This window comes from Tamandua tetradactyla, chromosome 4 (genome assembly GCF_023851605.1).
Source record: "Tamandua tetradactyla isolate mTamTet1 chromosome 4, mTamTet1.pri, whole genome shotgun sequence".
Classification (NCBI taxonomy): Eukaryota; Metazoa; Chordata; class Mammalia; order Pilosa; family Myrmecophagidae; genus Tamandua; species Tamandua tetradactyla.
In genome coordinates this window covers 183,352,235-183,378,601 of record NC_135330.1, presented here as the reverse complement: position 1 = coordinate 183,378,601, position 26,367 = coordinate 183,352,235, and the positions used below count along the sequence as shown (strand labels likewise).

At 42.0% G+C, this 26,367-nt stretch overlaps 1 protein-coding gene across 17 annotated transcripts in view; it reads right to left on the bottom strand.

The window, feature by feature from the left end:
• MCF2L (MCF.2 cell line derived transforming sequence like) overlaps positions 1-26,367 on the bottom strand; it is a 331,118-nt gene that overhangs the window by 165,286 nt on the left and 139,465 nt on the right. The window contains exon 1 of one of the 17 annotated variants that reach the window (XM_077158716.1): positions 20,035-20,817. The exons of 14 other annotated variants lie outside the window; for them this stretch is intronic. In XM_077158716.1, coding sequence (XP_077014831.1) covers positions 20,035-20,131 — 97 coding nt within the window. In that variant the 5' untranslated portion in view covers positions 20,132-20,817. Of the gene's footprint in view, positions 1-8,100; positions 11,522-20,034; positions 20,818-26,367 lie in introns of those variants that run through there. 2 more of the 17 variants (XM_077158719.1, XM_077158721.1) reach the window with 2 other exon arrangements.

Below are 26,367 nucleotides of genomic sequence, written 5' to 3'. Positions count from 1 at the left end.
CACAAAAGAGCCGCTGGCTTAACAGGAGATATGACTGATAAAGCATGCACTAGTGAACAATAAGCTTGTGATAGAGCTGACACTACCACGCCTTCATTAGCCAGTTGTAGAGAAATATAAGGAAAACCTAATGAAATCTGACAAGACACAGACCCCAAATTTTTTTAAATGTCCAGATTAAAGTGTTGTTAAATAAATAGCGAGGAAGCAATACTATTTTCCATTAAATCAAGGGCATCTTCAAAATAGATATTTTAAAGTGCATCATTTATAAAAACTCATATAAATAGAAATGCAAGCAATTTTCTGAACAAAATCTAATTGAATAGTTACAGCAAGCACTGAAACATAAAACAGAAAATATTTACATCTATTTAACTTGTAAGAACAACTGATTAACTTCAGGAAGATAGAAAGATAGAAATTTCCATAACAACAGGGAAAATGGAAGTCTACCAGCTAAATTTCAACATAAACATCTATGCAGTTAGTGAATAAGATTAAAAACATATTCACCAGTAAACCAGCCAGTAACACATTCTGCCATTTGGATTAACAGGATTGTGGGGTTGGCCATTTTCAGTCATGGCAGCCATTAAAACAAGGATTAAACTATACCAAACATAGAATCTGGCTTTTTATTCTCTATATCAGATTTTCAAAAATAAGGAAGCCTATTTAATCTTACCACTCTCATTGAAAACATATTTTTCTGTGAGAGCAAAAAGTTTCTATGCTATTAATAAAATTAAAACTAATATTTAATTTAACTTATTAAAGGTTTGTATCTTTTGTTTTATAATAAATACAATTAGTATAATAATACTTTTTGCTTTGTCTTTATTATGGATTTCTTTATTTGTGGTACAAAATACTGCTACACCATTTTTAGTTCTCTGAACATGTCATTCACTCTCTCACCTCCTGGCCTCTGCTTTGCCTTATATGCCCTCCGTTTTTCTCTTCCCCTGGCTACCATGACATCTTAGGTTCAGCCTCCCTGCTTTCCCAGCCCCTCTGCAGAGCTCTTATCATTCTGGTTGCAATTACTTGGGTATTGCTCTGACTCTCCCATCTCACCATAAATATCTGCCGGATGGAGTTCTGCACCTTTTCCTTTCTCTATCCATGTCACCCAGCATAATGCTTGGCACAGAGATGCCATGTGAATGGAACAGCGAGTTATTGAGCCCGTTGTAATAGGGCTGAAATTGGGGCATGAGATGTGACATGCCTGAAATCACAACACCTGGAAGTGGTAGAATTGGGAAGTGAATATCTTGCTTCTGCCATCACTGCGTTACTGATGACCTCACAAAAGTTCTGAAAACCACGGCACTCTGGATGCAACCTAGACACATTGTACAAGCCCCCTTTTAAACCATCTTTATTGATAGTTCTTTTCAGACCCTGTGGCATCACTTATTTCTCTCCTCTGGTTCCTTTCAGAAGCAGTTTAAAGTATTTCCTTGGAGAATGGATCTTGGCGCTTAGATATATGATCCACCAAGCCCACTATAGCCTGAGGCTTTAGGGCCACTGAAAAATGGTGCTGAATGTTACCAGAGATCCAAACACAATCTCTTCTCCAGGAAGGAATGTGCCTAGTGGCTGGGGGAGCCCCTCAGCCCCAATCTAGTTCCCTCACTGCCAGGCAGGACTGAACCAAACCTCCTTCCAGAAAGGAGGTAAATCATGAACTAGTCTCTCCTAATTCTTTTTCTTGGACAAAAATATGGGAATAGAAGCCACATCAAAACCATAAATGTATTTGGAGTTTTGGGTTTCTTTCTCTTCTGCTCTGTACAGATTCAGTGTCTTAGTTTGCAAGGGCTGCTATGACAAATACCACATACTGGATGGCTTACCAAGAGAACTTTATTGTCTTACGGTTCTGAAGGCTAGAAGTTCAAAATCAAGATGTCATCAAGATCATGCTTTCTCTGGGAACTGGGCAGTGTTCTAGTGATGCAGTCTTCAGTGCATGGCACTTTCTCTCTCCTTTCTAGCTTCTGCTATGGTTTTCTCTGACTGACTATTTGAATTTCCTCTCTCTCTCTCTTTTTTTTTTGCTACCCTATTAATAGCAAGTCATTGGCCAGATAGCCAGAAATTAGATTTTACTTTTCAGTGGAAATTCTCCCAGGCTCTACTAGGTAGAATCTATTTTATAGATCACCATTACAATTTCACTGAAGGACAAGAGGAAAGAGAAATTAAAAAGTACTTGTCTAATGGCAAAGTCCCTTGAGGGATGGGAGAAAGAATATGGAACTATTAAATCTTACCATCAGGCAATCCCCTGATACCGTGTCAAACTTTAGAGACATCCAAATCAATAAGCCATACCCTCGACCATGAGGCTTACTCTTGTGAAGCTTATGTAGGTAGCAGAGAAGCTTAGACTACCTGTAGGCATGCCTAAGAGCAACTTCTGGAGTACCTCTTTTGTTGCTCAAATGTGGCCTCACTCTCTCTAAGCCCAACTCTGCAAGTGAAATCATTGCCCTCCCCCCTATGTGGGGCATGACATTCAGGGGTGAAAGCCTCCCTGGCGACGCTGAAGATGACTCCCAAGGATGAATTCGACCCTGGCACTATGGGATCAACAATTTCAACCTGACCAAAAGGGGGAAAAGAAGTGTAACTAATAAAGTATCAGTAGCAGAGAGAGTTCAAATAGAGTCGAGACGCTACTCTGGAGGTTGATTTTACAGAAGCTTCAGGTAGACCTTGCTACCTATCATAACCTGCAAAGCCCCAACCAGGACATTCCAGTCAATTCTAAAGAACACCTAGGGCAATTTATATGATTCTACAAGGGTTCCAGGTATGAGAGTAACTTTCTAGAAACCTACAACCTCCAAATGGGTCCCTCGTCCAGATAAGTTCTGAAACCTAGCCCTGTCGCTCCAGAACATCAGATAGTTCCATCTCCCTACCCCACATTAGTGACAGACACTTCCAATATCAAAAATTTAGAACTGCCATAGCCCAAACAACCCCAAAGAGAGGTATGGAAAGATCAAAGGTGATAGTAGAGTTATACAGAGAAGATAGGATTTAACAAATTAATATGAATGCTGAATTATTGATATCTCTTTTAGTCTCCAGTATCTTAGAGCAGCTAGAAGTAAAAATTTTAAATTGTGAAATTTTAACCCATGTCAAAGTCTGAAATATGTTCTACAACTAATTGCAGTTCTGTGCTTTGAATTTTATAGCTTTTTTGTGTATTTGCTATTTTTCACCAAAAAAGAAGGAAAAAAAAAAGGCGGTTGTGATGATAAAAAAATATTTAAGCCCTCTAGCCTCCTATATTCTGGAGCAGCTAGAAGGAAAATTTGAGAAGATCATATGGTAGCATATGACAAACTCTGGGATCTGTCCTGTAACCACTTGTTGAAGAGTGCTTTGAAAACTATTGCTTTTTTATTTATTTGCTTTGCATATATGTTATTCTATACAATAAGAAAAGTTAAAAAAAATCAGCATGGTTTCTATATATAAGTAATGACCTCACTGAAGAGACAATTAAGGAAAAAATTCCATTCAAAATAGCCACTAAAAGGATCACGTTTTAGAAATAGACTTAACCAGGGATGTGAAGGATCTGCGTATAGAACCTGTACACAGAAAGCTACAAAACACTGCTAAAAGAAATCAAAGAAGATATTAATAGATGGAAAGATATTCTATGTTCATGGATAGGAAGATTGAATGTCATTAAGATGTCAAGTCTACCTAAATTGTTCTACAGATTCAATACAATACTGTGTTAGTTAGATTCAGTTGTCAACTTGACCAGGTGAGCATACCTAGTTCTGCTGCTGCGGACACAAGCCAATGGTACGTGAACCTCATCTGTTGCTAATTACATCTGCAGTCGGCTAAGAGGTGTGTCTGCTGCAATGAGTGATGTTTGACTTAATTGGCTGGTGCTTAAATGAGAGAACGCAATGTAGCACAGCCTAGCAGCTTGGCATTCCTCATCTCAGCACTAGCAGCTCAGCCCAGGCCTTTGGAGATGCAGAAAGAAGTCACCCCAGGGAAGGCTGTTGGAACCCAGGGGCCTGGAGAGAAGACCAGCAGAAACCATCTTGTGCCTTCCATGTAAGAAAGAACCTCAGTGGAAAGTTAGCTGCCTTTCCTCTGAAGAACCAACAAAATAAATCCCCTTTTATTAAAAGCCAATCCATCTCTGGTATGTTGCATTCCGGCAGCTAGCAAACTAGAACAAATACCAATTAAAATTCCAGCGACCTATTTTGAAGACTTTGAAGAGCTACTTATCAGATTTATTTGAGAGGGAAAGAAACCTCGAATAGCTAAAGATATCCTTAAGAAGAAGAGTGAAGTTGGAGGACTAACACTTGTAGATTTTAAAGCTTACTTTTTAATGCTTTAGCCACAATGGTCAAAACAGCATGATACTGAATTGAGAGTGAATTCAGAGCTGGGGGAACCAAATTGAGAGTGTGGAGATTGACCATCAAACCTAAGGTCAATTAATCTTTGACAAGGCCCCCAAATCCACTGAATTGGGACTGAATAACCTTTTCAATAAATGGACTTGGGAGAAAAGGATATCAATAGCTGAAAGAATGAATTTTATACCTTATACAAAAATTTACTCAAAATGGATCAAAGACCTAAATATAAGAGTCAGTGCCATAAAACTTGTAAAAGAAATACAGGGAAACATCTTCAAGACCTAATGATAGGAAGCAGTTCTTGAACTTTACACCCAAAGCGCAAGCTATGAAAAAAAAAATAGATTAATGGGTATTCTTCAGAATCAAAAGCTTCTTTACCCCATAGGAGTTTGTCAAAAAGGTGACGAGGCAGCCAACTCAATGGGAGAAAATATTTGGTAACCGTGTATCGGATAAAGGTTTGGTATCACGTGTATATAAAGAATTATACAACTTAGTAACAAAAAACCAAACAACCCAATTATAAAATGGGCGAAAGATATGAATAGACATTTTTCCAAAGAGCGAATACAAATGGCTAAAAAGCACATGAAGAGATGCTCATTTTTATTAGCTATAAGGGAATTGCAAATCAAAACTATGAGATATCATCTCACACCTATAAGAATGGCTACTATTAAACAAACAGGAAACTACAAATGTTGGAGAGTGTGCCAGTTTGAATCTGTGGTGGACCCCAGAAAAGCCATGTCTTTTAATCTTCATTCAATATAGCTGGCTGGGAGCTTTTTGATTGTTCCCATGGAGATGTGACCCACCCAATTGTGGGTCATTTTGATTAGATGGCTTCCATGGAGTTGTGACTCCACCCATTCCAGGTGAGTTTTGATTAGTTCACTAGAAACCTTTCAAAGAAGAAACTTTTTATTGTATAGTATTACATATAAACAAACCAAAGCAATAAAAAAGCAATAGTTTTCAAAGCACTCTTCAACAACTAGTAACAGGACAGATCCCAGAGTTTGTCTTCCATACAATCCTCTCAGTTTTTCCTTCTTGCTGCTCCAGAATCTAGGAAGCTAAAAAGCTTAAATTTTCTTTTTTTATCATCGCAACCCACTTTTTTCCCCTTCTTTTTTTGTGAAAAATAGCAGATATTCAAAAAAGCTATAAAATTCAAAGCGCAGCATCACAATGTAGAATGTATTTCAGAGTTTGACATGGGTTACAATTCCACAATTTTAGGTTTTTACTTCTAGCTGCTCTAAGATACTGCTCTAAGACTAAAGCAGAAATCAGTTTAATGATTCAGCATTCATATTCATTTGTTAAATCCTATCTACTCTGTATAACTCCACCATCACCTTTGATCTCTCCATCCTTCTCTTTAGGGGTCTTTGGGCTATGGCCATTCTAACTTTTTATATTGGAAGGGTCTGTCACTAACATGGAGTAGGGAGATGGAATTATCTGATGTTCTGGAGAGGCTGGGCCCTCTAGGTTTCAGGACTTATCTGGACCAGGGACCCATCTAGAGGTTGTAGGTTTCTGGAAAGTTACTCTCATGCCTAGAATCTTTGTGGAATCTTATATATTGCCCAAGTGTTTCTTTGTATTCTTCATTGCTTTTCTTTTAGAGAAAATTAAAAGCATTCGGTATACTGAGGAAAAATTATTATAAAACTACCATCACCAATGACAGTCCTGAGTTGACTAACATAGTGAGCTTCTAGAAGGAGGGGTATTGGTTGAGAAGCATACTTGCAGACCAGGTGTTTGTTTACAGTTTTTCATGTGCCCTAGGCTCTGATTCAGGTGACATGCACAAACTGAAAATGTAAGCTTTCTGGGGAACATATTGTTTAAATGCATAATAAAACTTGCTGCCAGAACCAGATGTATTGAAAAAAGAAAAAACAAAGCCACCTCCTTTCTATTGCCATTAGTGTAAAATTTTTTGTTCTAACAAGTTCGTATTTTATTTTGCATTGCCACACATCTGCTTATTTTAAAACTACATCCTTTTGGTAATAATGGTCAGTACAAGTAGGTATTACAATTTGGTATTTGTGTTTTCTAATTCTAAGGGTTCTTTTTATTGCAGGTCTTACAGAGCAGTTAAGGCAAATGTAAAGACAGTTTCTGAAATACATTGTAAAATAATAAAAAGTAACAATTAAAATTGAATGGATATGGCAAGAAAAAAAAAAGATCAAGTGGCAAAACCATGCAATTTGTTATGAATTGTGAAGGCTTTTAAACATGGCTGCCTATGGAATACTCCACCATTAATAAGACATTTTCTGCAAAGAAAGCTGGATCATTGCTGCTCCTGACCTGAGATGTTAAAAGCTCAACTGCTATCACACCCTGGACTGGATTTCCCTTTTAGACTCCTGGTTAGAATTTTTCCACCAAAGCACTGCCTTATGCTCTCCGAGCACGCGTTAGAAACACAGGGCTTCCTGCAACATACAAAATCACATATGACTGCCTCAGAGGATTTGTAGTAGGAGTTTCTAGTTCAGATCTGACCTTTGTCTGTTGGGGTTCAAAGTGGTTAAAGGCACTTGGAAGGGTCTGACAGCCTTTTCTCTGAGTTGCCGGGTTTTGTCCACTTTCCAATGGAAAAGCAACCACATTACAAAAACCATTATTGGCACACTTGATCTTCCAACCTCTAAAACCATGACACATCAAATCACATACCATAGCCAAAGATATTTGTCCAACTTTAAAAAAATCGTAATGCATCATACTCCTCCAGCATCAGCTATGGCCGTGTGACAAGCCAAGTTTCCCATCGCTAAAGCCAGGAGAATATCCCTGAGTGGGCAAAACACCGTTACTCTGGCTAAGGAAAGAGAATTTCCCATGCCTTCTCTTCCATCTGATTTCAAAACCACTACTGGTAAGCCAACAAGCGTGGTAAAGAGTTATCAATCACCCTCTGAGACAGCTCAAACCCAACTGCTCGCTCAGAACTTCAGAAATATATAATTTAGCTTCAGTTTCCCTAACAGTCCCTTTTCATACTGGTGTCCTCTTAGCCTCTCTAAGCTTATTTCCAACTCTAAGCTGCACCTACCCTGGAATGCTCTTAATGTCATTAAACTTTGTATTTTTATTGTATATTTTTGTGTACTGCTTTCTGGTTGTTTTACACATTTAACTTTTCCCAATAACAATTGTGACGTCTTAGTGCTTTGGATTACCTATAGTAAGGGATATCCAAAGAGAGCTCTGGAAGGAACTGTCCTACTTATATATATTTTTTATTTAATCCGTCATTTTAATTGCTGTTTGTGTCTCATACTGTATATAATAAATCTGTATAGTATTTATATTGGGGTGTGCATACTAATTTTTTAACTAATGGGGTAGAAGAATAGAAAGATTTGATAGCCAGTCAAAATTGTGGTTAAAACATAGAAACTCAGTGAATACCTTCTAACTTGAATAAAGCACAACAGAAAGGGCTAAGGAAACCCAGGCTTCGCCAGAAATCTAGAGCTGAAATGCCCACGAGGGAGCCAGCGAGGGCCAAGGTCCTAGGCAGAGCAAAGGACTGTTTGCCATCTACAGAGTCCAGGCAACCTCCGGCAAGAGTTAGATTCCACCCTCTCCCCTCTCTTGATAAGCTAAGCAGGAAGAATATCTTTACCTGATTGAAAAAGCAGACACACAAGATGCCAGATAAAATCACTTGAAACAATGAGCTTTTTCTTCCCCTCTTTTCCAGCTTCCCCTGCACTTCCTGAGATCAGGTCAGAGTTGGGGTCTAGAGACCCAACTCTTTAGCAGGAACCTGATCCATCCTTTTCTGCCTCGAGCTGGGTCATATGAACAACTGCTTTATTTGTTCCTGGTGTGATGAGGGTGGGATCGCCAACGTGGATGGCAAACAACCTTTACAGTGAGTAGCTTTCTCCTCCTCTTAGATCAACAACTTCATTTTACACACCTAATAAGTCTGAGCTGGTGTCATCACGCTGTGAGGCTGATACAGAACAAGCAATGCAAACACAGCAGAAACCTCAAGTTAAATAAAAGGTTACAGTAACAACGGGCATAAGGAATGTGGCTAAATTGGGACTTACATGGTTACAGAGCCTAAAGAAAAATGGGTGGCAGATATAAAAGGGTTAAAAGTACTCTTGTTACTCGACTGGCCGTCGCTGGGGAGCTCGTGGCTCTGCAGTTGGCAATGGAGAGAGCAGGCAAAACTTACAAGGGAGATGCACTCAAAGCATTGTTATCAGGATCTCTATTAGCCTTTACTCCACTCTTCTTCCTCTACCATCCGCTGGCATTTGTCTCTGCCTGAATTGAGAAGAGCTTAGAGAAGCCATATGTACTTTTTTTCTGCACTGGCCACAGTGCTTTGTCACAGTACCTTGTTGAGACTCTGGAAATGGCAATTTGGGGTTCTAGATCTAACTACTGGGCCAGGTCAAATGGCTTCAACTCTGAACTTCAGTTTCCTCAACTGAAATATGCAGGACAAGAAGATCTCAACACTTCCTTCCAGTTAACAGTCCACTTTTGCTCGGTAGATTCAATTCCTGGAAAGCCCTCGGACACCACAACGGGCGGCATCATAGGAGGCACGTGACGCTTGGACTCTGAACCGCGTTCAAGCCCCAGCCTCCCCGAAGCTGCCTCAGCTCACACTTGAGGCTTTAAAGATCCTGCTGCAGGTTGAGCTGGGGCTTCAAAGATGTGTTTTGAAGGATTTGCGGAGAAGTTTTGTAGGGTTGTTGGCAAGATAGAGAAGACAGTTCGAGAGCCCGGTGGGAAAGTCGGGAGGCATGCACCAGCACCGTGCGTTGGGTGTTTCAGTGGCTCAGCACTGCTAGACTGTACAGTACACAAGAAGGGTGGGAGACGACAGCACCACAGGGCTCCTCCAAGGAGCAGAGACTTGGTTGTGACGGCCACACGGCCCACAGGAAGGTTCGAACGCCTTGTGGTTGCTGTAATCAGATTTGCTTCAAAGAAAGATTAGTTCCAGGTATGGAAGTCGGGAACAGGAAGATTTACTAATGAGGGAATATTATATATTCATTAAAAAGCTGGGGTTTTTTTTCCAAAACAAAATGTTTCATAACATAGAAAACATTCACACCGTGTTAAGTGGAAAATCATAATACAAAATCGGATATAGTCTGATCATAGTTTTGCTATACACACAAAGGGAAAAAAGACAGAAGGATATGTCTCAGATCTTACCAGGAATGATCAATGGTCGGTGGTGGGATTAAGGTTTTGAAAAAAGCCTCCCCAAGGGGATTTATTACTTTGTTCCCCATCTGTACTTAGCGCTTATTTATCAGCCCTGTTAGGACATATAATGGTATGAGTAAATTGCATTTACTGAGGGAAAGATGCGCGCTACAGATCAGTATTATTAAAATTTTAATGGATTTAAAGAAATTTATAAATATGCTGAGTGTACATTTTTTAAAGAGTATGTCTTGTAAAAGGATGTATCCTGTGAATTATAAGGTCATCTTACTGTTTAATAGAGTAATTCTATGAGAAGAATTTTATCTCATGCACAGTACTGTTACATTCCTGAGACCTTAACAGGCACTTAGTAATTTCCTTTTTGTTTTTTGGGTGGGTATTGGGGGATGGGGGGCGGGAGCAAGACATCACCTGTATAAAGTGCAGTTTATGTCATTCAAAATAAGCACGTACGGCTGCACAAAAGCAGCTTGATAACGGATCACCCCACGGCTCATTAAAGAACCAAGCTTCCGGAAAAAAAAAGACTCTTCAAAATTCCCCTTATATTTTAAGAATCCCCTAGAGCTAATGTGCTTTATTTTCTTTTTTAAAGTCATTTGCCTCTGTTCTACAGGAGGTTAGTATAACTTGGGAGCCCAGAAGAAAAGACCTGATTCCCAGGTTTCTAACTCTTGTCACTGGGAGGAAGAAGTAGGAAATATTGTGGGAAAAGCAGTTTGGGCAAAATGATCTGGAGTTCAGGTCTGCTGAAGAAAATCAACCGCAGGATGAGTGAGGAGAAGCACTGAAGCCTGCGCCCTCTGGCTCCACTGAACAGCCTTTAGAGAATTCTCGTGCATTAACACGGCCTGGCGGCTCCCGGGATGTTCGCACAATCCCCAGGCCACCGGTGCACATCTGGTGTGCCCGGACGGTCAGGGCTCCAGCCACTGCTATCTACTGCACCTCATAAATTACTAACCTTCACAACAGCACAATGCAGAGCAAACAGAAAGAGCACCGGCACGAAAGGACAGATCAGAAATAGACTTAATCTACTCCCTTCCCATCTGTCTCCCTGGTGAACAAGAGGATTAGGCGAAGAGAACGCAGACAGGATTGCTCAGCCCGGGACTGCACTGAAACCGAGACCTGAAGCTTCTTTCCTTCTGGTGCTCCTCATCTTCTGCTCCTTCGGCCTGTAGAGGGAAAGGCCCTTTCAAAGGTAAAAAGGGCTAGAAGGAACTGAATCAAGTGGCCATCACGATAGGCCAGTGGAATTTTAATCTACTTTAACTGCCATCACAGCCATCTCCTACAGTCACATGGAGCAAAAAAGGCTGCACAGGTCCCCAGAGGGGACACGCTTTCGCATTTTGATAGCAGCACCCGGGCAACAAAAAACAATGCTAAATCTCGTGGCGGGTAGAGTCTTAGACAAAACAAGGTAGACCGAGGCTCTGACATGCAACAAAGACAAAGAGAATAATAGTGATGCTAACATTTATTGAGCACTCACTATACATCATGCACTTGTTTAAGCTCTTACATGTACTTTTTCATTCATTCATTCATACAGTCAACAAACAGTAATGGTTAGGAGCACAAACTCTAGAGCCAGAGTGCCTGGATTGGAATTCCGCTTCTGCAGGAGATCAGTTATATGCCTTTGGGCAAGTTACTTAACTCCCTGTGCCTCAGTTAGTCTGTCTGCAAAATGCAGGTAGAGGTGGTCACAAACAGGCTGTTAAAAGGATAAAATGAATTGCAGTATGGAAACCTTGGGCACAGTACACAGCGCTGGTGACATGGTGGTGAATCACCAAACAAAGCTAGTGTCTAGTGGGGCAGGGTAGGAAAAGCAGATAAACCAGACAAATGTCAGATGACATTATATTATATGGAGAAAAAAAAAAACAGGAAAGATGATAAAGAGTTGGAGGAGGACTCACTGAGACCTGCCCTTGAATAAATACTTGAGGTTGTCACAACCAACCTACAAAGAAAGTATTATATTCCCATTTTAGGGATGGTAAAACTGAACCAGAGAGGCTAAGCACCTCGTCTAGGTTCCCACACTGAGCCAGGGGCAGAGGCAGGACTTGATCGCAGTGAGCTGGCTCCAGAGCCTGTTTCCATAATCTCTGCGACGTGCCGAGCCCCTCACTGTGCGTGATCAAGTGACCCCACCTTGGTATCCTCTGAACCTCAGCCACATCCCGGGCAGATGAAGCTCCGTCTATTCCACAGCAGCAGATTAGGTGCTTGGCACAGCCCCTAACTCACAAGAGGCACTCTTCCCTGACATCTGCTTCATCAAGTAGAAGAGTGGGCCCCCCAGAGCACACCCTCCTACCTTCGTGGTATTATTTGCTACCTGAGATGAAGGATATTGAAGTGGCCATCACCAGAGAAATCAGTGAGCAGCGGCTTGGGGAATTCTGTCAGTCACTGATCTAGGGGGTTACTGGAATAAAATTAGGCAGCTACCTAAAGGTGAATATAAATGTTTAAAAATATATATTTTTAAATTTTCCCCATCTTAAATGCTTCCACAGACACAACTTAAATTTTATTAACCTAGTGCCTCGTGGACAAATCAAAGCTGCCTAAACCATGGACTCTATTAAGAATAAGCCTGATGGACAATTGATCTTTGATAAGGTGGCCAAGTCCACTCAACCGGGAAGAACAGTGTCTTCAACAAATGGTGGTTGGAGAGTTGGATATCCACATCCAAAAGAATGAAAGATGACCTCTACCTCACACCTTATACAAAGATTAACTCAAACTGGATCAAAGGCCTAAACATTAGACCTAAAACCATAAAACTCTTTGAAGAAAATGTACAGAAATATCTTAGAGATTTTGAGGTAGGAGGTGGTTTCCTGGACCTTACAACCAAAGCATAAGCAATGAAAGAAGAAATAGATAAATGGGATCTCCTCAAAGCTGAATACTTATGTACATCGAGGGACTTTTTTAGGAAAGTAAAATGGCAGCCTACACAATGGGAGACAATATTTGGAAACCACATATCAGATAAGGGTTTAATATCCAGAATATATGGTGATCCAACAACTCAAAAACAAAAAGACAACCCAATTAAAAAAATGGGCAAAAGACATGGATAGACACTTTTCCAAAGAAGAAATACATATGGTTCAAAAGCTTATGAAAAGATGCTCAAGTTACTAGCCATTAGGAAATGCAAATCAAAACCACAAGAGATATCATCTCACACTTACCAAAATGCCCATTATTAAAAGAAAGAAAGGAAAACAGAAACTACAAGTGTTGGAGAGGATGTGGAGAAATAGGCACACTTATTCACTGTTGGTGGAAATGTAGAATGGTGCAGCTGCTCTGTAAGACAGCTTGGCGGTTTCTCAGGAAGCTAAGTATAGAACTGCTGCATCCCATTACTAGGTATATACTCAGAAGAATTGAAAGCAGGGACATGAACAGACATTTGCACACCAATGTTTATAGTGGCATTATTCATGATTGCCAATAGATGGGAGCAGCCCAAACGTCCATCAACGGATGAGTAGATAAACAAACTATGGCATATACAAGCAATGGAAATTCTGAAGCTATAAGACGGAATAAAATCATGAAGCATGCAACATGGATGAACCCCTGAGGACATTATGTTGAGCAAACAGAAACAAAAAGACAAATACTGTATGGTCTCACTAATATGAACTAACTATAATGAGTAAACCTTGAGAGTTAAAGTTGAGAACACAGGTTATCAGGAGATAGAAAAAAGGTAGAGGTTGGGTATTTGGTGCTGAAGAGTACAGAATGTTCAACAAGATTGACTAAAGATTTAGAAATGGGTAGCACAATACAATCTGATGGGAGCACGATATTGTAAGTATAATGAACAAGGCTGAGTGTGAGTCTGGTTAACAGAAGAAGGCAAGCTAGGGTCATTTATGGCACCAGAAGGAAAGATGGAGGATAAAAACTGGGACTGAACAACTTGGTGAAACCTAGAGTGGACAATGATAGTGATTAAATGTACAAAGATAAGTTTTTACACGAGCAAGAACAAATGTACGTCACCGTTGCCAGGTGTTAAAAAATGGGATGGGTATATGGGGAAAATACTATTAATGCAAACTAAGGACTATAGCTAACAGCAACACTGTAGTATTCTTTCATTCATTCTAACAGAGGCAATACACCAAAGCTAAACATCAATAAGAGGGGGTATAAGGGTCAGATATGGATTTTTTTTTCTTTTTCTTCTTTTACTGTTTCTCTCTTTTTTCTCTCTCTTCTTTCTCTGCAGAAGAAATGGAAATATTCTCATATAGATTGTGGTGGTGAACACATTATGTGATTATACCAGGAGCCAGTGATTGTACACTTAGGATGGACTGTATGGTGAGTGAATAAAACTGTTTTAAAAATAAACAGAAGAGACAGTGCTGGAGATGATGTGGAGAGACAGATATACCTATTCACTGTAAGTAGGTAAGTAGAATGGTGAAGCCCCTCCGGAGGGCAGTGTCCTAAGTTTAGGGCTGCTACATGATCCTGTACTCCAGTTACTAGGTATATAGCTGGAAGGACTGAACACAGGGGCACAAATAGACATTTGCACACTGGTGTTTATGGTGGCATTATTCACGATTACCAATGGATAGAGGTGGCCCAAGGGTACATTGACTGATGAGCAGAAAAGTGAACTGTGGTTCACTTTTGATGGAATATCGTGGGGTTGCAGAAAGGAATGAAGTCGTGAGGCATGCAACTAGGTAAATGAACCTTGAGGACAATATGTTGAGCGAAATAAGCCAGAAATGAGAGGATGACTATTGTATCAAATGAAGAGTCCAACAGTTGAGAGGACCTCAGAAATTTAATTTTCTCTTCTACTCAACACAGACATGTCCTCTATAGGTCACCATGGAATCAGCATCTGCTTGTACGCTTACTTATTAAAATGTACCATGCATGCACAAGCAAAGACACTCATACAGAAAGGGTTTACATATACCTATTAGGAGTTGTAAGGAAAACATCCTAACTCCTACTTCAAGACACCAAAAGTAAATATTTGGCCTTCACCACTGCTTTTCTTTCTTATTCTTTGTATATGTTAGATATACATTTTTATAACGAGAACTGTACCCCACAGGTACTTTACAACACTTCCTGCTCACCATATAATACTAGAAAAATAAAGCAAACATAGTAGAACATAAAAAGTGTCATTCACCCTGGTCAGAAGCAGCCGCGTCCACCCACATAGCAAACACAGCATGTGCTATCAGATGTTATTCACTTGTTAGAATCCTAACAAACCAGTGCATGCCAGTAAATAGTCAGCCAGCTTCTACGCTGCCAGCGATCCAATAGTGCACCCGTCCCTGAAAAGGCTTCACCACCTTCACTATATTTTCCTGCAACTTTCTTCTAGATACAAATTTTTATTCAGAGGAGTCACCTTTTGCCCAACCTTGCTTGTCTTCTTTGAAGAACAAAAGTACACTTCCGGCAGCCAGACTTCAGCTACTGTGAAAAAGCGCTGGTGCTGGGTAGGTGATTTCCACCTTGCTCTCTGGCTGGATGGTCTCAATTTATTTTACCTCTCAGAGATCAGCTGTTGCCGCGACAACAAACAACACTACTGCTAGTAGTGACGGTATTAGTCGTAATACTCCCTTACATTTGCATTAGACTCCACAGTTTCACAACACATTTGCGTGTTCCATCTTGCTTGCCTTTTCCCAACTCTCCTCTATGCAGACGGGTGCAGGGGCGGTACCAGTCACGGGCAGGTGGCTACTAAAGAAACCCAAGCGTCCTCATGTCAGCCCCCCTCCCCCTGCCAAGACTTGGATATCACAATTCAAAGTTATCTTTTAAAGGGACTTACCTTTCCTCGGCTGCCACCAGGAAAGCAACACTATAATTTTCTCCATATTTTGTTATTCGTGTTTTCACTACTCTCTTAAATGGCCTCTATAGTTCAATTTTAAAAAGCAGCTAAGTTACATTTGATAGCGCTTTTTGGAATGACACTCTGGTCCTGCATTCTGACTGACCAATTCTGAAATTCCTTACCTGCTGTCATCGAATCCCACCAATTCCAGCTCTAGCCCTGGCCTCCGGGCTCTTCTGGATGGGCAAGCTGACATTTCTGAAACTCAGGACTTGCACCATGGAGTTGCAGAAGGGTTAGTTTCACTTCCTTTGTTGGGCCACCCTGATCCAATTGTCATTTTTACCAGGCAAGTATTTTTAACCAAATTGCGGGGGTGGGTAAGTATCCAACCTTTCCCCTCCTGCCTCTTCTAATGGCAGTTCTTTGTCAGATTTCTGTGTCACATGGAACAGCAGCTTTGAGAGAAGCAGGAGGGGAATTTGGGGCATTAAATTGGAAAAAAAAGAAGAAGAAGGGCAAGAATCGAAACAGAAACTGCTGCTCTCTATCAGTGACAAGCTGGGCATGTTTAGGAGATAAAAAATTTGGAAGCACTCAGCCCCTCACTGTCCACCCCTGGCATTTACTGCACATGTCCCAGCATCACCACTGCAGAGGGGAACTCGAAGCGCCACAAACAGATTGCTGCAGACTCCCTCGCCTTCTCAAGTTGTGATGTTCCTGCCCATTTCAGTTTATACCGAAGCTTTTCTGGAAAGTGCTGGAGAGGACACTGCCATCCCAGTTGCCGTCCAACCAGAGATCCCAGCTGCCAATCCCTGAACCTGCCCAGTGCATGGTGCCCGGTGACCTGCCACCTCCCCAGCCCGGCCCCTACTCCAGGCCGCACATGCTGTCCTCTAGGGTGCCCCCTCTGTGAGTAACCCCCATGCTGCCACTCGGCGGCCACCAGCACGGGCCTCCAACCTCCTCGGAAGCAGGTGGTGGGCTGAGGGCCACGACCCCTCACGGGCCCAGGAAAAGCTGTATAAACCCCTTACTCTTTATAGAAAAGGCTCACACCAAATTTTCTTGGCTCCTGTATGTAAAGTCCAATGGAGGAAGAGAAGGAATAACCTTTAAAAAATAAAAAAAAACCTTTTCTAATTGCCCCCATACAGTAAGGCAGCTTGTTTTCTTGGTAAAACAAACAGAAGACACTGGCCCAAAGCGATTCCTAGCATTTGTCCTTGACGGGATCTTAAAAAGGCTTGGGGCTTAATAGATTCAGGGCTCTGGATCAGGGGTCAGGCAGAACTGGCACTGAACACTTTTCTCTGCTTTCTGGGGAGCAGGTGATCATATCTGTGATGTGAGAGAAGTCGGAGACCCACGGGAGGCGGAAAGGAAAGGGCTCAGCATGGGAACTGGGGCTGAGAGAGGATCTCAGAACCCAACGGTTTTAGCTTGGCTAATTCAGACCCCAGAAAATGGCAACGTGTACATGACTCTCCTGTTATGGGGGTTTGAAAAACTGGCATCTTTCCCCTGATTTTCCAATGTACTAGTCCCCCTCTCATAAGATCCCTTCCAGAAATAAAGTTTTGTGCCGATAATTTTTCCTAAAAATAACTGAAATGTTGGATTTTCATCCCCCCCCCAAAAGACCTTTTCATATCACCCTATTTGTTTGTTTAAAGGTATCTTTCAAATATATCTGAGAGATACAGAATGCTTTTCATAGTGCAGCACATACCCGAAACGAAGTTCTCACACTCAGGGAGACTAGGAGAGGGGGGAGGAAAGGGGAGAGAGGAAAAGTCATTTCAGTATTTTAACCGATTGATTCCGCGCCCTTCTGACTTAGGAGTGCCCGCCCTTCCTGTCAGCCTCGATTCCCCTTTACCTAAGCCGTGTGAGTAAAGGCAGTTCTGAGCATGGCTATAGTGCCTCAAGATACATAGCTGTAATTTAACACAGTCCCTAAACACCAGCTAACCACTGGCCAGCACACAACTGAAGAAACTGGCCAGCACACAACTGCAATCTACTTCAAGGCAGGGATAAAAACAGACATATTTGCCTCCAATGAGGCATTTCTGCAAGTATTCAAGATTATTTTGTCTAAACGTGCTTAGCTAAATAATGACTGGAACTAGGCGCCACGGAAGATTCAACTTCTCTCTTAGCCTCAGTTTCCCTTAAAGGGAAAAGCATGACATCACTGCTTTACAGACAGACAAACCAAGGCGAACGAGAACCGCCCACCACTCCTCATAACTGGCAGAGGTGGAACCCAGGTTTCCCACGTTCTGCTCTGTGCTCCAAGGTCAAGTTCAGTTCCTCATTCCAACTTCTTCACTTTAGTTACTGGGTATTACAGATCTTCTGAGAATGCTCATCTGCCATTGCCTCCTGCCCCCTCCACCGAGCATTCTCTCTGCTCAGGTCAAACCATCTTGGTCCTGCCTCCGTTCTCCCATCCGAGATTCCACAGCTGGGTTCTTATTCTCTGCCCAACACGTTCCCTTAATCCTTGCCAACTACTTGATGAGTCCACTGATGCAGAAACATCATCTCTGGAGTCTCGTGTCACTTCTGTCCCTGACAAAGGAACAATTATGACGCTTGGTCAATCCATGAATTCAAACAGCAAATTAAAACCTTTACTTTACTACTAGGGGTCTACTAGAGGTGGCCTCTCTGCAGTCCTGGTTTTTTGGGTGCCCTTTCACAGCAGTGTGTGAGCTCTGCTTGAGATACTAGGTTCTTATCAAGGCTGCTTTACCAATTTCTCATAGCTCTACAACTTCTTGAAGTCTCAGAATATGCTTCCAGTCCTTCCTCCGACAAAGATGTCCCATGGCTACCAGAGAAGTCAAGTGACTTGCCTAACATCACACTGCAAGCAAGCGATACAGCCTGGATTCAAAGCCATGTTGGTCTAGCTCCAAAGTCCCTGCTCACAACCAACATGTGCTGTGCTTTGAGGAAGGGCAGCGTCCTCTAAGGGCACGGTGAGAGTTGCTCTCGCCATCTTGAACATCCACATCGCTGACACTCTTAAGAATTCCCCTGCCTCCAGCCCACCCCATGAGATCCGCATATTAGAGCTTTCACAGTTGTCTACATAATTTAAACCGGCTCCCTATTGCTTAGCAACAGACTGAAGCTACAGCTTGTTACTAAATTGGAAGTTGTTTTTTTTAAAACATATAATAATCCTATGTTGTTATTGAATGGCACTGCTGGATAGTAGAAAGTTCTAAGTATTTAAAACTTGGAAGAAATTTAGGTTTGAATAGAACAGGAGCAGTGGTAACTAACATTTCCTGAGAACCTGCATGTTCCAGGTACTACTCTAACGGCTTTCTGGTGTAGTACTTACTGTATACACTCCTGACAGCCGTCTTGGGTGGGCAAGATTATTTTTGACAATTAGGACTTGATTCTTCACATCTGTAAGATGGAGATTATGTGGTCATGGTAAAGTTCAGATGAGAGAGTGAATGTGAAGTTTTTCCACATGGCAAAGTTCCATATCTGATGATAACTTCGAACTCCTGGGCCAAATGAAATACCAATTTAGCATCTAATGTTTCTTGTCTTCACTAAGACTTTCAAATGTCTTCCCAGTCATTGGTGTCCTTTATTCATAAATACTGTGCGATGGACAGAGTTCTTCAACACAAAGAAGATGAAATTCAGCCAATAAAGGAATGATGTTCTCCATCACACTCCAGTAAATTATCTGAGTATCAGAGTTGAACAGAGGAATTCCCTTCTGGGACAGGAGACTTGCTTAGCCCCATGCATGGTCATGGGGGACTCTGCTGATATGAAGATCCCCTGGGATTTATACTTCCCTGGAGAGATGACTGCGGATGAAGTTCTCTCTCAATCGAGCCATGTTTAAATGTATGAGGAAGCCAGATCTTCAAATAAATTTCACGGTGCACCACTTTGTCAAGGGAACAACTAAACCATTTAGCTAATGATTTCTATTCTGCTTTGCATTTGCAAATGAGGAGCTTCATATATCAACTTCTCAGGATTTGGTCCAAATGCAGTTTCGATGGGCTTGGTGCTTACTGAAGTCAGTCTTCTGAAGTTTAGACCGAGACATGAAGTTTACCTTATTAGCCAAAAGACAATCATTTGCTTTTGGAAACTCAGAAACTGGAGTCAAATGGAAATCTGGGGTAAAAATTTCCTTTAATCTTAATCCTCAGTCCCTGAGGTGCTCCACACTGAGGTATGTAGTATATGTTCCAAGAGGAGATATACTACAAGTGATTTTTTGACGATATCTTCTGATGCCCCAAACAAGAAATCTATAAAACTCATCTCCACATCGTGCAATCCAGCTATTTAATTGACAGTAGCCACAACCACAACTCAGTTTCCTGACTGCGTCCAAGTATATTTCCTGTAAATGAACCATAAAGGCACGGCGTCAATTTAGGAATCCAAAGGACTTACCCTCGGCAGCAGAAAGCAGCCAGGAACACCACTCGGAATAAATATAGTAGTTTTTCATTTCTGCCACTGAAATTCGTATACGATTTCTGTCTCCCATGACTGAGAATCACAAAAGGGGAAAACCATCTACATTCTCTTCCCTGCATTTCAATCATGCTGCTTTCTTATGGTTACCCATTAGCTTTATAGGACTGAACTTTGCTCCCTAAAATCTGCATGAGGTTTTACTTTCATTTCACCCTTTAACTAGAATGAAGCATTAAAAGTGAATTACTCTCCTGCAGACTCCACCCTGCATATTTATCTACACAGACCACACCAGGCAGACTTACTGGATCTACTGACAGTGACTTAAATAAAAAGGAAAAAGTCTGAGCCATCTTTAGCCTCTTGTTCAAGGCAAAAGGGACACCCCTGCAGGTATGGCTCCCTTTGCTTTTTCTTGGGCAACAGGATGACTAAATGTAGTTAATTTTTCCACACTGCCTAGGAGAAGAAAGCACAGCTGTTGGAAAAGTTAAGTCAGACAACACTATTAAGAGAAATTCTGTGCTGCCGCTATCTTTTTCCATGTGTTAAAGTCCCAGTGCTCTGGGCACAACTGATCATTTGAGGGAACAAACAGAAACAGAAGCCGAAGCTGGATCCATCTAAAGACAGGTGAACAAAGCACGTCTTCCAATACTCCTCTTGCCCCTTTTCAGCTTTTCATTCACTCTGTCTGTCTCTAACCTAGTTTGAGGTACAAAGACTACTTCCTTCCCCCTCGGCCCCTCCCCACCCAGGTATCCTCTTTCAGAGCCCAGATAAACAGACGCTGACACAGCCCGCCCTGCTCCTTCCCACTACATGGTCTCAACTCCAAAGAGTCAGAATCTAGTCTAGAAATGAAGTCTTCGGCGCATAAGATGGACAGTTGGAAAGATTTTTTTCTTTACTCTTTATGCTCAGCAATCAAGGTAATAGAGGACATAAATTTAAAACCAGCCCATATGGAGGGAAATTCCTGCTACTCGCTCTAGACAAAACCCTGCGGCAGGGGTTGGTGATCGTGCTTGAGGAAGGGCATCGTTTTCCACAGATGCACGGAGGCCTGGAGGGGAGCAAGGTGTGGGCAAGTGTGCAGGGCTCCTCCTTCCCCCAGCTCACAGTGGGAAGCCCAGAGGCAGGGCCTGCTGGTGCCTCCTGTCTTATATCTTCCCTGGGTCTTGAGCAAAGTATTCCCAAGTGGGCCTGGGGAAAATGGGAAGTGTGGGGGAGGAGGCTAGAAGAAGTGACTTCGGTCAAGTTGTCTGAAATTTAAAAAAAAAAAAAAAGTCACCAGATTTCATCAGACCATTAGGTCTCTTTTTCTGAAGAAGTTCAGCTAGAGTCCAGAAGGAAAGGTCTCATGCAAGTATTTTTCCTCTGAATAAACACACTTTGAAAATAAACAACAAACTCTCCTCTTGCCTTCACAAACCTCACTAACTCTCATTTGGGTTGTTTGAAAAGATTGAAGAGAGTACCAGCGGTAACAAGGAATTCCACCTTACAAATTCCTTTTTAAATCTTCTGCTTATTGTAACTTCTGAAAAACTGATTTTTTTTTCAAATTTGCAAATAAAAGCAATTTGGGGCAAGACTTCATTTATCCAGTTAAGATCTAATTAATCCAATGGCAAAAGTTTTGACTTTATATTTGCCTGTTCAAATTTAAAGCAACTTGAAGAAAAATGTTGGGCTATTTCTCTGGCCTGTGTGTAAACATGGGGCAGCCTCTGGTCTGTGCATAAACCTGCCTCCTGATATTCCCAACAGGACATCAGCTCTGCAGCCCAAGTCAGATGTGTGAAACACCAGGGGCCTTCTCAAAAGTTGCTTGCTGAAGATGTTTCATTTGAGAAAGATGGTCGAAGGGACATGTTAAATTTTAACTGTCAAAAGTGAGCTCTCTCCTTGCCTAAGTGGAGTGTTCCAAAGCAGAATGCTTATACCATATTATTACCTTGGTGTTCTTCGAAAAGGTCCTCTCTGAGATTCAGTGTTACATTTTCAACATTTTTAGATGACTGCTAAGAAATGTCCTTTCTGTTTTCCAAAAGAAAGAAAGAAAAAAAAATCCAAAGACACCATCCACTGAGTGTCTTACTGCAAATAGCTAAGGTATTAGTTTCTCCTAGAAATCTTTCCAGAAGAATATTTTTTTCTTTCTAATCCACTTGCATGTGTTCTCATATCTAAACATTTTCCCTTTTTGCATTAGCTACTAGGAAGCTCAGTGGTAAATTTAGCACTCACTTGCAGTGATCAACTCACCTCAAATTGCCCATAATTAATATTCCTGCTTCTTTTAATTAATTCTGGTTCTATTTACAATTTTCTCTGCCATGTTTGAAAAGCTTCTGAATATTCTAAACCAACCTCAACTATGTTCCTATAAACAGAATTTTTAAGTTATAAGTAAAACAATAAATTTTTCTTGACTTAATTGGAATTTGTCCCAAATGCCCCAGAGCAGAAAAGTCAGAATGGAAACTCCTCCCTGTGAAACATAATACCCATCTTAGGTTGTGTTCTGTGTCTAAAAGTCTCAAGTTTCATTGTAGAACAGAGCAGTAGTTGCCATTCAAGAGATTATCCTTAACTTCCATTTAACAAATTGATCACCTCCACTTCCAGACGCACCTACCATCCTAAAACTATTTTTTTCTCCCTGTACAATCTCTTCTGATAGCAAGAAGGCTTCTCTTCTACCTGCAGTTTGAGAGTTGGCTCTTTTTGATTGTCTCCTAACCTGGCTCGACTGTTCCAGGCTTCCGACCTGAGACACCTTTTTAGGCTCAACCCAAGGAAAGCATCTGTGGCTGCCGAGGAGAATTCTCGAGGGAGACGAAGAAGCCAGCCTGACCCAGCCACAGATGTGTGGATGGGTGGTGTAAGGAAGGAGCCAGGGAGAAATTCACGGGCAGGAAGAAGGGGAGAGGTTTGGGACAGCTTTTGAGGAACAAGTGAAAGTCAAGTAACATATACCTGAGAGCTTGGCTGTTGCTGTAGTAAGTCAAGGGAACTTAGCCATGTAATGCCAGGTGAGAAACATGTAAGCAGGCACAAGTAGCTGCACAATACAGCATACAGCATTTACCTGGGCCACAAATGTGTCATAAAGTACTTAACTATCCATCACCCATGGGTAGAGCAAATGATATAATAGAGTAAAAGCTTTCTAATGAGCGCAATAAAGGAGAAGCCACACCTGTCAGATGGCATCATTGTTCCTTCTTATCTCAACTTTATGGCTAAATAATGGCTCAGCAATGTAAGTTTCAGGGAGCCAAACCCATGGCCCAATTCGGTCCTGGTCATCAGGCTTGAAAGGACTTGCAGCTATAATTTTACCAGAGCTTTATTTTTACTTCTGCTCCCAAGAGAAGGTCTGTTTGTTTGACATCAAAAAGATTAATGAGGTACTTTCAGAAATTTTTAGTTCACAACCCAGGATTTAAATGTATGCCACCAATATACTCACCACAATGTACAAGGCCTAAATTGCTATAATTCCTTTTATTACTCATGAGATAGAACCAACTGAAAACAATCATTTAAGTGTTTCTATGCAAACAACACAGTAGCATATATTCTTATCAGAGCAGTATCCCCATGCCAGACACACTTAACCGTAAGGGCCTTGTTAGGCAGATCTTATGCTACCACTGTCACCACAGACAAGGACAAAATGCAGCGTGTCTAAGGTGACACACCCCATAAACGGTTGGGCTGGGGTTTGAACTTGCATCTGTCTGGTTCCAAGGCCCATGTCCTTTGCTCTATGCATTCTGTCAAATATACGGTATTCAGAAGTCAAGCTTCTCCCACGACTCTACTGAAGTGCTTTTGTTAGGATCACTATGACGTAATTGTCAAATGCCATGGGAAATAGATGAATACTTCTCCTAACTTCTCTGACATAAACTGACTACACCCTCCTTAAAACTGTCCCCTTCTTGGACTTCTGTGGCAAATGTCCTTATTTGTTGGTTATTCTTTCAAGTCAGTTTCATACTTTAAATGCTGATGTTTCAATGGATTCCATCCTTGCACCTCTGTCTCTTCAAAAGAGACATCTAGTCATCTTATCCTTTCTAATGGCTTCACCCATTTGTCAGCTCCAGGCTAGACTTTATTTCTGAGTCACAGACACATATATAGACCTCACCTCAGTCTTCCGTGAAGCTTAAAATAACGTTTCAAACATCTCAGTCACTCTAGACACTCTCCTCCAGCCCCTTGCCCCAGATCCTTCCATTGCACTCACCTGGGAAAACTAAGTCCAGCTCAAACTACCTGTCACCTTTTCTGCATCTTCATCTCAACTGCTGCCCCACCCCACCCCCAAATCACACCAAGGCAAATCTTTGGGTGCGCCTATAAGCCACTGTCCCCCCCTCAACTGAGCTCTTGGTGCTCAACTAGCTATGTAGGGACCTAGGGCCGAGCCATTTCCTAAGTCTTTGTAAAACTTGAAAGCACGCCCCTGCTTGCATGCCCTGGGTCAGTTAGTGTTTAAGCTGACCTCCCGACAGAAGGGGGAATGTGTGGAGGGTCAGTGCATTTAAGAGATCAGACCCTTCTCCGCGTGGGATGTTAATCTATGGCCTACCTCCTTCCTGGAGTCCTTGCGATGCTATCATGTTTACTGCTATCTACAAAGCAACCTATCGTCTTTACCCTGAGCACACAAACTATAATCAACCTTATCCTTGTATCACAAAGACCCCTCTGCCATGCCCATGTTCTCATACTCAACAGACTCTCTGAATCGCCTTTGGAGCAGCGTGATTCCCTGACTCCCTGATTAGCTTCCTTTTTCACTTCAGGTCACTGATCCATTCTCTCTCTCTCTCTCACATGCATACATGTTTTCTCCACAGGGCCTGTAAACTCCCTCTATTCTCTTTAGAATGTCCATGCTATCATCTACCCCCAGTGTCCTATTTTACAGAGAAGACAGAAGCCTTCAGGGGAGAACTTCCTCTTCTACCTGTCTCTAAACTATCAGCCTGAATAGACCAGCACCCATCCTTTCCCTTCCATTTCTGGGAAAAAGGGGTCTTTCTTCCTGCTGAAAGCTCCTTGTACCACCTGTGCTCTGGATTTCCTGCTTTTCTCTCTCCCACGTATCTCCCAACATTTTCAATAGCTTCTTCCAAAGCGCATATTAGCAACAACAGAAAATCCTCCCTTGACCCAACACTTCATTCTCCCAAGAAACCCCTTCAAGTTCAAAAGTTTTGAAAATGACACCTCCACCTGCTTTCTCTACTTGCTCACCTCCCATCCATTTTTCCATCACCCCTCCACTCCCCATCATCTGGCTTCTGCTGCACAGCCGACCAGAAACTACTCTCCCTGAGGCAAGCTAAAACCTTCTGTTGCTAAACTCAATAGACACTTCTCAGCCCTTATTTCATTAAAACTCTTCCTATGTGTTCTCTTCCCTTGGGCTCTGTAGCATCAGATGCTCTTGATTCCCCACCCCCCCACCCCCCCCCCCCCGCCCCCCACACACACTTTGGAGGCCCCTTTGTCCGTGCCTAAGGGCCAGGATCTCCAGGTTCTGTCTATTTCTAGTCTCAGCTGGCACCCTCCACCCTCTACCTCCCTATTCTCATGGCTTTATTTGATGTTTAGATGCCAGTGACTCCCATATCCATCTCTAGACTAGATCTCTTCTAGTCTAGATCTCTTCTAGTCTAGACCCACTAGAGTCCCTCATAAATGTCCCCTGGCATCCTGCACCTAATAAGTCCAAACAACTCACTTTCTTATCTCATGTACTTTCCTATACGATGGGCCTGCTGACCCTCAAGTGTACCTACTCTGTGTTAGGCTCCATCCTAGAAAAACAGAAGATGTGTCCATAGTCTACCCATCCCTCCTTCCCTCTCTAAAAAGGTGATGAATGCAAAAGGATAGAAAAAACCAGAGAGCATCCAGCTCTTGCTTGAAGGAAATAAGTAGGTCTGGGAGGATGTCCTGAGACATCCCCACTGGGCAGGACCAAAACCAATGAACCACAAGATGATAACATGTAACAAATCATATCTCTTAACTCTATAACTAGCTGAGCCAGGCACAAGAGGAATCCCTGCTCATGGAAATCAAGTGTCTCACTGACCACATAGGAGTATGTGGTCAGTGACATGGCTTCTCCAAGCGTGGTCTGTGGGCACGGCTCGGGGGCTTGCTGGCGATGCTGTCTCATGCCCTACGCCAGGCTAAGTGTATCAGAATCTGCAATTCGGCAGGATCCATAGGCGATTTATATGCACATGGAAGTTGGAGACACAATGC